Below are 13,860 nucleotides of genomic sequence, written 5' to 3'. Positions count from 1 at the left end.
TTGAAATGATGAAAATAAAGTTAAATACATACTTTTGGCACTACAATAAAATAAAGTTAAACGTGGTCAGAAATGTATACGATTATGTCAAATATATGTTATACAGTAAATGAAGAGTTGGTTCTAAAAACTCTGTTTTAATAAAAATCTAGTCAACAATTGTTGTTTTTAGTGGTGCTACATGGGCCTAAATAAAGTGGAAGTGGAAGTTTTCACAAAGATTTACACTTTCTCTATGAAGACTACTTTGTTTTACACAATTGGTAACCACAAGTGTGGCATTAAACCAGTAGGTATTTTACAAAATAAAACACTCTAAAGGAAGGAAAATCCAACCCAACATGCAGAACAGAAATCTTTTTTTTTAACAAAAGAAATGTTTAGCTATATTATCCACTGATTCAAGTTACAAAACGCTGTTGCAAATAGAAAATATGTCATTTAGTGATTCATGTAATGTAATTTGCAATCATCAGTGTGACGACACACAAGAGAGTTTTCAGCGTTTTATTAGGGATAAGATTAGGAATAAATATGTACAGATTAAGCACTGTGTGGCTTTTTGTCGTTTTTTTATTCCTTTGACAAGATCTCCCAAGAAAAGTGTCTACTAGATAAATCCATTGCTGCGTCTCAATTCGAAGGCTGTGTTTGTTGGGCACGTACAGTACATCATTATTTCAGGTTTTATTTCAGAAAGGCAACGGTTACATTTCAAGGTAAGACTGAAACATCAATGATTACATTTTAAGAGAAACAAATGTTAATTTTATTATGTCATTCTAAATTAAATGAGACAACCTTGATTTTGTATGCAGTAGACAAATGAGCCTACCGGAGGACGCAGCCTTCGAATTGTGAAGTAGCTCTCGTATGGTCTGTGCTCAAAAGTTAAAGGGACAGTTCACCTAAAATTAATGAAAGTAATGAAATTATGTGATCAACTCTTTTGACAATCACACTACTTCTAATGCAAGGTTTTTATGTTTATTAACAACTTTCCGCCATCCCATACCCTCTGGAGTTCCTCCACAACATCATTTAAAAACAACTGAAATATCCTAATTTAACTAAGGCCGAGTACTGGTTTAAAATAATCCTTAATCTCAGGATTCATTTCTTGCCTGTTATGAGAATCATCCACATAAAGGAGTTACAGGTGCAATCTTCATTCTGGTCATGAAGATGTATCCCTATAACTGAAGCTCAGTCCTCAAAGCCACTGAAACATGGTCAGATTTGACTCTATGGGAGCATTTGAGATCCACCCAATCCACGGCACTGTAATTGGATGTCATCTGTATTCCAGACATGGTTGATTCATAGTAAAGCGGGAACCTGTTTTCTGATTCAGAAAAAATATTGAATTGTATTGGATGCCTTCAAGCGGGAGGATGAAATGAGATCATAAAGTGTCAGCCCCCGGACAGACTGTAGCCAGTATGGAGTGAGGACTGCTGTTCCCCTTCAGCACAATGACTACACGGAGAAGCTTTGGTTTAGGTGAGGAAATGTCTACAAGCAAACTGGGGGCACTGTGCAAATGAGCTAATTCCACTTTATGAAAGGCTAGCAGGGACCATTTGTCCTGCTTTCCAAATGATCATTATTCTCTCCCTTCTACAATATAAAGCAATAAAATGTGTTTAAAAAATCATCATTTTTGGTCATGGTTTTCTATTGTTTACTCTTCAAGGTACTGCTTGTATTGTTTCACTCTTAAATGATAAATATCTCACATTATTTCTAAATTGTAACGTGCACTGGATGAAGGTGTCTAACTTATCAAATATATTTGAAAAAATTCCCTAATCAAAAACCTTGAAGAATTTATTTTGATTATTCAGATTTTTGTTCAATTTCAAGTGACATGCTGTCAATATGGCAAAAATGATTCAGTTAAAACAAATGGAATGGAAGACAAAACTCTTGATTATAAAGGTGTTAATTATAGTATAGGTTTCTTTGCAAGGACACAGAAGAGCCATATATGGGTATTTCTGTCTTTACTTTCAGTCAAATGTTCTTAAAAGAGACATTTCTTAAACTTTCTTTCTTCTATTCATTATTGCTCCACTACAGTAAACCTTGTGTGATTGTTTACGACTGGTTTAAAGCAAATAGCTTACATTTTTTGCTCACATATTAATTATTTGTTATAAAATATTATTTACATTTCAGAAATGATGAAAATGACTGTTCAAGGTCGATTACCCTCTGGTTATGAATTATACATCATAGAAATTCCTGGTTGGGTGTCCCTGTCTCCTGCTGTTTAATTGTTGTACCTGTAGAATTCCAAACTGTGTATTTGAAGAGCTTTCTACCTTCCACTTTACACCAATTTAACTGTGACTAAGTCAACCAATTTACACACACAAAAATAGTACATTTTAACGGCTTTGCCACCCTCTGCAAGACCGAATGCAACGCTGTGGTCATCGGAGACTCAAACGTCCGAAACGTACGCGCTCATATCCTGAAGGACAACGCTAACGTCGGAGCTGTCGCGGTGAACGACGTCTGGATGCCGTAGTCAGATATCCTGAAGAGGGACTTCAGGAGTCTGATCGAGACGGTACGCAAAGCATCGCTCACAGTGAGGATCATCGTATCAGGGCAGCTTCCTACCTACCGACGAGTGAATGAAAAGTTCAGTAGACTATTTTCACTTAATCAATGGTTGATGTCATGGTGTTGAACAGAAGCTGCTCTTTGTTAATCATTTTGATCTGCTCTGGGAGTGACTGACGCTCTTCCACCCGACGGCCTGCACCCTAGCATCTTCTGTCTGACATCATCTCAAAGGTGCTACTCACCGTTTGACTACGTCTCACACCGGTAAGTCCAAACTTTAACCATAGTCTGTGTTCCTCCCACTCAACTGTTATAAATGTTACTGCTTCCAAATGCATAGAGACCATATCTGTCCTCCTAATAAAATAATTTTGGCAAAAGTCAGAGAAAACATCTGATCGTGATTAAACCTGAAGACAATGTAATAAACGACCAAAACCAATTCATAAAGTTTGGCATACTTAATATTAGATCACCAATTCAAAGACAGTTATTGTAAATGTAATTATCACAGACAACAGTTTTGATATACTTTGTCTTACCGAAACTTGGCTTAAACCAAATGATTGATTCAGTCTACCCCACCAGGCTAGCGTTATATGCATGAGCCACGTCCGGTTGGTCGAGGTGGTGGTGTCCTAACAATCTTTAGAGACTTTCTTACTGTAACTCAGAGAACAGAGCATAAATGTAAATCCTTTGAAGTGCTTGCGTTGAACATAACTGTTCCAAACAAAAGTAAATTAACCATTACTTTCTTTTACATAGGCTACTGTGTATAGACCCCCTGGTCCCTACACTGATTTTCTGAAGATAGTTCACGGACTTCCTATCGGACTAATTGTCAGAGATTTTAATATCCATGTAGATAGCGCTAACGATGCATTAGCAGTGGCGTTTAAAGAGCTAATACACTATTTTGGAGTAACACAACACATCAAAGGACACACTCATCCATTTAATCATACACTAGACTTCATTATATCTCACGGAGCCGAGAGTGCAAACTGTTATAAAAAGGCACTAAAAGCAGCAAAGGCTGAGCACCTCCGTGACCTTATAGAAACTAACAGAAAATATCCAAGGTTTTTATTTAGCACAGTTGCTAAATTAACAAATAAACAGACATCACCTGACCTGGTTATTCCGACACAGCTTGGTAGCAATGAATTCAGAAAATCAAAGACGTACAAGACAAAATAGTAAAAACTCAACTTCCAAGTATGTCCAATGAATGAGTACCAACCATTGGCCCATATGAAAGGCTACAGTGTTTTTCACGTATGGGGCAAACTAACGACCGATTTCAAATCTCCCTTACCTGTCTAAAATACTAGAAAAAGTAGTGTGCACTCAGTTGCGTCTTTCTAATAAAATAATGACATACACGAAAAATTTCAGTCAGGCTTTAGACCACGTCAGTTCTGAAACTGCGGTTGTTAAAATTACAAACGACCTGCTTATAGCATCAGATAAAGGCAACATCTCACTCCTAGTTCTGCTTGACCTTAGTGGTGCTTTCGATACTCTAGACCAGGGCTAGTCAACTGGCGGGCCTTCACATTTCAAAGAAGTGGAGAGACTTTTAAGAAATGCACACCATGAGACACCACATTTTTGAACTCCAAAACACTGCTACATTCAACGCAAAAGTAATACTCATAACAATACTGACATCTTATAAAGCGATTTGATCGGTCTGTCCAGAAAACTTATCTTATTTGCAACGTTATAATCAGCAATCCACAGCCACGTGCAGTCTGTTTGCACACGCGATGGGTCGCGTTCCAAAACTCGCCTTGTGCCCTTGAAAGTGACTGCAGAAAGGGTACACCACGTGAACGGTTGTCTCAGATAAAGGAAAACTGTGTTGTTTTTAGCGTTTTTGACATTTATTGATTTGAGTTATATTACTTAACCAAATATATTCATAAATATCTTCTTGAAAAAAACAATGCTACCCACATCTTGGATGGAATAAGGGGGAGTAAATTAACAGCAATTTTATCTTTGGGTAAACCAACACATCAAGGAATATAAAATACAATTAAAAAGACAATATCCCTTCTAATTAAATATCATAAAAAGGCACATGCAATATATGCAACTGGCCCGCATCCAATTTATACTTTTATGATTCCTTCCAGCTATCCAAATTGGCAGAGAGCATCAAAGATATAAAACATTGGATGACTTGCAATTTCCTTCTTTTAAATTCTAATAATACAGAAATATTACTTATCGGACCAAAGACACATGAGCAGAATATGTCGGATTATAACCTGCAAATTAAGGCTGCACTGTTACAAATACAGTGAAAGATCTAGGCGTTATATTAGACAGCAACCTGTCATTTCGAAATCACATCTCAAATGTCACAAAAACAGCCTTTTTCCACCTAAGAAATGTTGCCAATTTACTAAATATTCTATGTGTTGCTGACGCGGAGAAGCTTATTCATGCATTTGTGACCTCAAGATTTGACTACTGTAATGCACTACTTACCGGTTGTCCTGCATCATCAATAAACAAACTACAGTTAACTAACTGTAACCAGGTCCAGAAAATACGAATCACAACCCCAATGTTATCAACCCTTTATTGGCTTATCGTATTGACTTTAAAGTTCTTTTAATCACTTATAAAGCCTTAAACGTTTTAGCCCCTACCTACCTAACAGAGCTTATATCACACTACAAGCCATCACGCTCTCGAAGATCTCAAAACGCAGGACTTTTGATAATAACTAAATCCACCAAAGGGGGTCGAGATTTCTCATACGTAGCACCTAAACTTTTGAATTGCCTTCCTGACACTATTCGAGGATCAGACACACTCGCCCAATTTAAATCTAGATTAAAGACACATCTTTTCAGCAAAGCATTCACTTAATGCAAAATAAATCACCGGGAGACTGCATTTAATAGATATTAATTACTAGAATAAGTTTGCTCGTTCTATAAACACCACGTACTGTGCTGTGTTTGACCTTATTTTGTGTTTTTCAGTTTTTCTTATTTTCTCCAGCAAAGCTTCTTTGGAACAATGCCCATAGTGAAAAGCTCTATATATAAAACTGAATTCAAATAAATGCAAGTAAAAAGATTCTTCTATTCTATGAAATTTTACCAAAAATATTAAGTTTGTTAATTAAATACTTACTTTTCTATTAAATAAACTTAATATATGTACATTTTAGAGAAATGAACTGTTGGATTTTTATAGTTAATATCAAGTAAAAATCTAATAAAAGTTAATAAAGCTGTTTGTTGTTGTGATATTTACCAAGCCAACATAATTATTTTTCGAGTGTAGACATTACTGTACACATTATTTTGTGTGTGCTTAAAAATATTTTCTACAACATGCCACATTATAGTGTCAAACTTGTTTTAAGATGAATTCCCTTGAACAGTACGAAAAGTCTGTAAAAATATGCAGCAAAATAGACCAGATTATAAAACAAATCTTTATTAAATGAATAGCATCTTCTCAGTCAGGTATGAAATAGAATATACAAATAGCCTACTTTACATTGTTGAAAACAACAACACAAGCAAAGAAACTCCCAAAGTCAAAAACTAAATGGAGAAGAAGAGGCTGAATCAGATCTGCACATTGAATGTTTCATGCATACCAATCTAATATCAACACTCTAGATTCCAAATGTTCAGATCTGACCAGTCCCTGCAGTGATGGTTTAGCCCAAACCGAACAACCGGTTTAACTGTGCCACAGTATTTACCACCAGCTCCTGACCTCTAACTCCAGCGACCTCCCAGAAGCCAAACAATGATATTAATCTGCAATATGCTGTGACATTACAGAGTAACAGTACTAAACTGTTTAATCGCACGTTTCATTCTAAAATTGAATCTTACAACCACCAAGATCAGAAGTAAAAATCGGCCAAGAACAGCAACAAGAACACAATTCACATTTCAGACCTGCTATTCATCTTGCAAAAATCAGGTTTTAAATTGGCTGTGGGTGTGTCTAAAGGTGTTCTAGGTTGGTGCAGCACAGTGTTAGTCACACTCAGGAACTTTAACAGCACTGGACAAAAAGAAAGACTAAAAGAAAGACTAAAAAAAAAACGAAAGAAAAAGACACAGGACACATTCAGGTGTCCGAGTTTGACTGCTGGTGGGGACCACAGACCCCTCTTAACATCTTCTGAGGGGTAAGGTGACGGTTTATTAGCTGCTGGCCCACATAGGCCCGGTTCAGACTCTTTGGCATTCAAGACCAAGTAGTAGTTTCATTGATATAAAAATGCGTTTTGGAACTTGAACAAAATAAGTAAAACATCAGACACAAAAATGCACTTCCCACACTTCTACAGTATATAAATTCACAATAAAACTTTGTGTTTAACTTTTCCTACTAAAACTATCTGTACACATCTAAACTCTGCCCTATTCGTTTCCATAGGCATTGCCCTGCGCTGTATAACAGCGACACAAACACACATTTACCAGGTACCGTTTAAGAATAAAGGAACAGTTCATTTATGCCTCCAATTAGGTTACATGAAGTCATTGAGCTCTGCATCCAATGCAGCGGCCATCTCATCGGCCTCTGAGCTGCTGCCCTCATTGGATTCCTTACTAGATCCACCATCTTCATCATTGTCTGCTCCAAGATTATCTTCGTCTCTAGTCTCGTCTAGCTTCCTTTTGTGACCCCTAAAGACAGAAAACAAAGAGGTGATGGTCAGTGATGCTTGTTAGCCAAAGGAGCGTGGAGAGGAATGCTCATTGGCTAAAGCGTCTGGTTGTCAGGGATGCATATTGCATTGTAGAGTGTTGCTGACAGTGATTGGTTATAGCCAAGCCTCTGTCATGGTTTGCAGGCTGGCGGTCTGAGTTTCACAATATCCGCCTGCATCTGACAGACAGCGGAGAGAGCCGGTGCCAAGAAAGTCTGGGGAGGAAATATTGTGGGCTAGAGTCCCTTAAAAATAAAAAGCAACATCCTATTTTAGGCATACGAGGCTCCCCTGAAAAGGATACAATTTATTGTCCGATAAATATCTTACATTAAACCTACATAAAAAGTAGAAGCAAAGAAATGTTCCCTCCATTTAGTGTTTGTGGCCTCTTCCACTTTAAAGGGATAGTTCAGAATTTTTTTTTAATCCATCATAATTTACTCAAGGTTGTTCCAAACCTGTATAAAGGTGTTTGTTTTATTGAACACAATGGCAGATATTTGGAAGAATATCAGGAACCAAACAGATCTCATACCCTATTTTCTGCTATAGTAGGGGAAATAAATACTATGGGAGTTTGGTTACTGACATTCTTCCAAATATCTTTGTGTTTAAGCAGAACAAAGACATTTATACAGATTTGGAACAATCTAAGGATGAGTAAATGATGACGGAATGTTCACTTTTTGGGTGCACTGTCCCTTTAAGGGTTTCAAAAATACAACTAAATTGCAAAATAAAATCTTAATGACTTAATTCAAATGATTGAAGTTGAACTGATAATTTATTGATAAATATATACGCTTTTAAAAATGTTTTAATATATTTTTTTAATTACTTGTATTTAAAAAAGGAACGTTCCAGATACTCCTGCAGGACAAACAATTTTAATAATTGAAAAAGTTGTCTTAATCTGCAGTTTCATGTTTTAAATAATTAAAATCCATGTTAAAGTGCTGCAACAAGAGAAAGAATTCATCAAATAATTTATTTTTATTTTTTGCAACCTTTTACCTTTTATTTGCAACCATGTTACCAGATCTAATATTATATTAAAACAAAGTATTTTTTTAATCAATATAACCTTGTTTTTTTCTTTCTATGTTTATTGATGGAAACACTGAAATCACCGAGCTATTTAAACTATTCAACCACCTCCTAAATTTTAAATTGCAATGGCAAACCTCATAACAAATTAAACCGGCAAAATAATATTTATCTTGACCTCCCGAGGCGAAGAAAAATTTCTCGGAAGTGCCTGTGTTCACTGTTCATCTGATTAAGAAAAAAGACAAAAACTATTTTTGTATATTTCACGGAAAGTATCATGATGCAACAATGACCAAAGTGCTTGAAACAGAAAAGTAAATGTCAGACTTTTCAACAGCGCTTAGCGGCAATGTTTCAGCTGTGAGTCCTGGGCAGTCAAATGACGTTGCTTTAAAAGAGCACATCTTGTCTTATGAATTTGTATTCTTTCTGTAGAAATCCTAAAATGATGCAACTGCTCTCCCCCAATTGCTGCATTCACACGGCTTTCATCAAAAGGCAATAAACAACAGAAGAAAAATACTGATCATTTATTTCAAATATCCTCCCGCTTAGCCATGGCTAACAGACTAACAGGAGATCAGAGTTTTTTTTATTTCTATTCAATTGAAGTTTGTGGTGCTGAAGTGAAGTGCATTGAAGTGCTGAAGTTAGGATGAATGCTTCCTGTCACAAATAAGCCAATCATTCTTTACATTTTAGATTTATGCACTTGGCAGGTGCTTTCATCCAAAGCAACAAAAAACATGTCTTTTTTCCTCCAGTATATGTGTGCTCCCTGAAAATCGGATCCTTGACATTTGCGCTGCTAACTCTATGCCCTACCAATTGAACTACAGGAATCCCATTAGCTTCACAATATCAAAAAGAACAGCCAGGACATTCAACTGCCCGTCATCAGCGTTAGTGTTTCTTCCACAAAACAATAATAGTCACACAGGTATCGTACAACATAAGGGTGAGTAAATGATGACAGAATTTCTTTTCATGGATGAACTATTCCTTTCATGCACCTACCAATAACAAGCTAAGAAAACAGAACTTTACATCCACAAAACCCAAGCGCACACCCCCACACAAGTTAGATATAATAATGTGCCAGCAGTGCTAAATGAGAGCATTCTGTCATTATATCTACTGACATTAGACACCTGCTTTGATCAGTGGACAATATACGTTTCCATTTAGTGTAATGATGAACCCACAACCACCTGCTGACAGAGCAGAAGCCTGACAGCCCGAAGAACAGATAAAAGCGTGAAAGAATATAGACAACATTAGGAAAGAAAGTCAACCTGACGGCATAACAGACGGTACAGTTATACAGATAGCATACTGTACGTGGTGAAAATGAGCCATAGAATTGAGTCATCTTTGTCTTTTCATGAACCTAGCAGAATAAAAAAACTTAGCAAAATATAACCACAAAGGCTAGTTTCCCGAGCTCCTAAAACACTCTGATCTTTGTATTCATATGCAAGTAAACGGAGAATGTAAGTAAACATTCCCCAGTCCTGCATCTTCACTCAAACCAGAGATGCACAGCGCCATTATTAAAAAAGTTTTTTCTTAGTTACACAGTTTGCAATGTATAGTGTTAAAACAACTATAGGACATACAATAAACCATAGTGTATCTTGTATATAAATGCTGGCAGCAAAAGAACAGCATCCACGGATAAGGTAAATTGATTTCGGTCCGTTAGATTTTGCATTACGAACATTCAATAAAAAAAGTGGTTTTAACAATCCACAAACAAGTTCATAATAAGAATCATAATACCACAGTTGTCGGAGTCAGAAAATGTAAAAAAAGAGAGAAATAAAAAAGAAGGAATTTTAATACATATTCAAAAATACTGAACGGCATTGGGGATCTATCCTGAGGGTTTTCTGACAGCATCCCACTCTCACCCCCTGACAGCTGTCTGTGACCCTGCTGACTCAGCAACACCCCACAAACAACTCGCTTGGAAATAATATGCGTGTTTAGATGCCTCTGCAAACTAAGTGAAAGTTCTCCGCTGGGAATATTATCGTCAGACTGGAACTCCTGAGGGAGAGCACGAGGCAGCGCTTTTACTGCAAACAGACAGAATGCTAATGGCACAGCAGAATTACAGTACAGAAGAAGGAATTTCGCTGTTTCTTACGAGCTGTCTCATGCTATTCCTCCACCTCACTGTCTACAAGAAAAGGGTAGCATAAGCAGAGAAGCTGTGAGAAGTGCGAGCGAGAGAAGCGGCTGGTGGGAGGAGGATGTGACTGAAGAGATGCGGAAACTCGGGCGGCACAAAGTTTGGTCGCTGTATATCTAAACCCGGTTAGAGCCCAAAATACAGAGAGAACTAGAGAGACACGGCAGTGAAGAGGAAAGAATATGATATGGATCTGTAACACCAAAAATCCTTCTCGGTGACGCACCGCTTCCCATTCATTCCAAATTTGACTCGCCGTGTTGCTAAGTTAGCAACTCTTTCTCTAGTTTAAGTGACTTTTGTTCAGTAGAGGCGCATACAGACAATCTTAGCATCTTTTTGGATAAACCTTCACTTTCATTCAGTGGGAAATTGTGGGTAGTCCTACTTCCCCCGGAGCGCAAGGTCTCGCTTTCCCAGAGCAGGGACCACTTTTCAGCATCTAACTTACTACTCTGCGAAGGAAGAAGCCACTAGATGTTAAGCCTACAAAAAGCAACATGGCCCTGGCTTCAGCGGAACGCAGGAAAGGAGTCCAGAAATAGTTTTTCCATTTCGTTTTAATAAGAGTATCTCTGGAGAGGCGTGTTTATTTATAAATATGAAACAGACAATAATAACACAAGAATGGCTTTATTGGGCAATATGCTGTATTAAAATATGCTTAGAAACTGGTCTGAACTCAAAACTACGTGATGAATATGTTAATTAGCCTATGACGCCATCCGGCCCCACGGTTCTATAGAATCCTAGCAGAAACACTATAGTTTATTGTTGTAAATGTCCCATTTGGACAGAGTGTGTGGAGTTTTCAAAGAGTTGAATTAAAAGTTAATCTTATATATATGCGAGTAATTAAAAATGTAATTGCATGTGTGCACTAGGCAAGTAATATCAAAATATCGATTAAATTAATCGAACATTTCCGAGGCAAATATCGAATCTCTGGTGGAGAATATCGATACCGCCCCGTACCGTGAACTGTCCGATTAGACCCCAACTGTGAACCAGAAGTTGCAATTTTCCTTGCGTATTCTGACACATTTCTGAGTGAATCAGACTTATGAAGAAAAAATTGTGGGCGTGACTTGTCTTTTCACTGCGACTGACTGGACGAATAAAAACTGCTGTTGCATTTTGAAACTGGACTGGGAGCAGACTGACAGTTGAAGGTGAGGAGTTAGCGGATGCTCCGCCCAAGCCGTCTAACTTGAGTCATTTTAGATGGATAGGCAGAGGGCGGAAGTGGATTTTCAGATTTTAACTGAAGATTATGAGGGCACATGCATTTTAAAAAGAGAACGACCCACATTGGTAAGCTATTTAGCTATTTACAATAAACACTGCAATATTTTATGGAAAATAGAAATTGTTTTATTTAATTTCACTGGGACTTTAAGGTAGTCGATATTTTCTTAAAACTGAAAATGTAGTCATCATTTGCTCCTCTCATGTCATTCCAACTTCACATAACTTACTTTCTGCTGTGCAGACGTTTCCTAAAAACTATGGACGGATGCAAATAGGGAAAAACTTTTTGCATATTTAAACTGTGAAGGGTCTAATGATGTGTGAAGTAATCCGACATGGTTTCACTCTCATGTATTGATCAAAGACGCTGAGGGGGTAATTAATGGTGAAGTGTGCGTGTAGTGGAGCGATCTGGTCATTAAGTGTCACACTTATTCCTGATGAACACATGTTGCTTCTCACCAATCAACATGACGCTGAGGTCAAGATGGGCGCTTGTGAAAAATGCTGCTCATCAAAAGACCCTTGGCTGTCATGGGTTTTGTGTACAGTACAGTTCACTGCATGTCACAAACAATTGCTTCAGAAAAAGCTTGTGTACTGAAGCTTCAAGTGAAAAATAGATCAAAGCTAGATATTTTTCTGACAAGTCTGTCACAGTTTAAGCAACCCTAAACCGTATCTGGTTTCTGTAAATTGCACAAATAAGATATTTCAGCAGCTTTATGCAAGTATAGTTTTTCCTGGTCTGGATTGCCTGACAGTCTGTAAATACCATGTTGCCTGACAGTTCAGCACAGCATCCGGCACTTCAGCAAACAGCATGAGTCTTATAGATTGACCTAAAGGTCTGATGGTCGTAGCTGGTCTTTCATGGATTTACAGTGAGGGCTCCATTAACTTCTTATTAGTTCAACTTCAAGCCACACACTCTGCAGAAGTCAGACCTTTTGAAAGAAAAAGGCCTGTAAAGAATAACAATATTTGCACTTACAGAATGAAAATGGTCCTTAGTGTTAAAATGTCTGATAGGTTTACAGTAAAAGGGTTTTTCCTGGCTCAAAATGAGGCGGAGGTGGTGCCATCCTTATCTTGTGCACACATGCATGTGTAGTAGGCCTACTGTACCTTTAAGTGGCATAAACAAACACTTTACAAACAACTTTTTAAGAGTTGTAAAAATTACATATCACAATTATTAAGTAACATATTTGTTTTGAAAATATTAAATTAATTCAACCCAACAGAAAAGTAAGTAACTCTTTAGAGCCAACTGAATTTATCAGTCTTAACCAATGAGCTAAGCTCATTCAGGTCCTGCCTTTTTTATGTTGGTAAATGAGCTTTGAATGATTCGTTTCAATTGTTTAAACGAATCAGTTCAAAAGATTTATTAGATTGAGAGTCGTTCTGATCCCAATGTACAGGCGAATTGTGTACGTTGTGTAAACGGCTGGCATGGATCGGCACAGAGTGGAACAATTAAGCAAAGTGCTGGAAAGTGCTCCAAGATGAAAAAGACCTTCTTTAGCAGAAAATGTCTTTAGGTGCGTCCCCTCGCACTTATTCACTATTCTACATCATTTTGTAGTACAAATAGTGAGTAGTGCGTTTACTTTGGAAATTCTCAAAAAGAAGTGCCCTTTAAGTAAAAACTTCAAAGGGTTTTTGATGCCATAGAAGAACCTTTTGGTTCCATAAAGAACCTTTAACATCTGAAGAATGTTTCTTTTTCACAAAAGGTTCTTTGTGGCTAAATAAGTAAGAAAGAGATGGTTCTTTGTGGAACCAAAAATGGTTCTTCTATGGCATCGCTGTGAAGAACCTTTTAAGCACCAAGAGTGTACCCGGATGATGCACTTTTTCAACCCGAAAATATGAAGTGTGGAACTGTGGACACTTCACACACACAATGGTCGCAGTTTCTCTTACTTAGCGGAATGGTGGCGGGGCTACTAGATTCTGCTCGACCAAAACTCTCCTAAAGAGTGAAACGCTTCAAGCTGATGAGGACTAAAGTAATGCTGGGCAAAACATATGAAAACTACATCAATTTTACAATGTATAAATA

General features: G+C 37.4%; 1 protein-coding gene across 2 annotated transcripts in view; it reads right to left on the bottom strand.

Moving 5' to 3' along the window:
* Positions 1–6,032: 6,032 nt before the first annotated feature.
* Positions 6,033–13,860, bottom strand: part of ctdp1 (CTD (carboxy-terminal domain, RNA polymerase II, polypeptide A) phosphatase, subunit 1) — an 83,176-nt gene continuing 75,348 nt past the window's right edge. For both annotated transcript variants that reach the window (XM_079484521.1, XM_079484522.1), the window contains exon 14: positions 6,033–7,265. In XM_079484521.1, coding sequence (XP_079340647.1) covers positions 7,106–7,265 — 160 coding nt within the window. In that variant the 3' untranslated portion in view covers positions 6,033–7,105. The remainder of the gene's footprint in view (positions 7,266–13,860) is intronic.

The sequence above is a fragment of the Barbatula barbatula genome (assembly GCF_947034865.1).
Source record: "Barbatula barbatula genome assembly, chromosome: 21".
NCBI classification, from domain to species: domain Eukaryota; kingdom Metazoa; phylum Chordata; class Actinopteri; order Cypriniformes; family Nemacheilidae; genus Barbatula; species Barbatula barbatula.
Note: the sequence above shows the minus strand (reverse complement) of the source record. Positions and strands in the feature narration are given on the sequence as shown.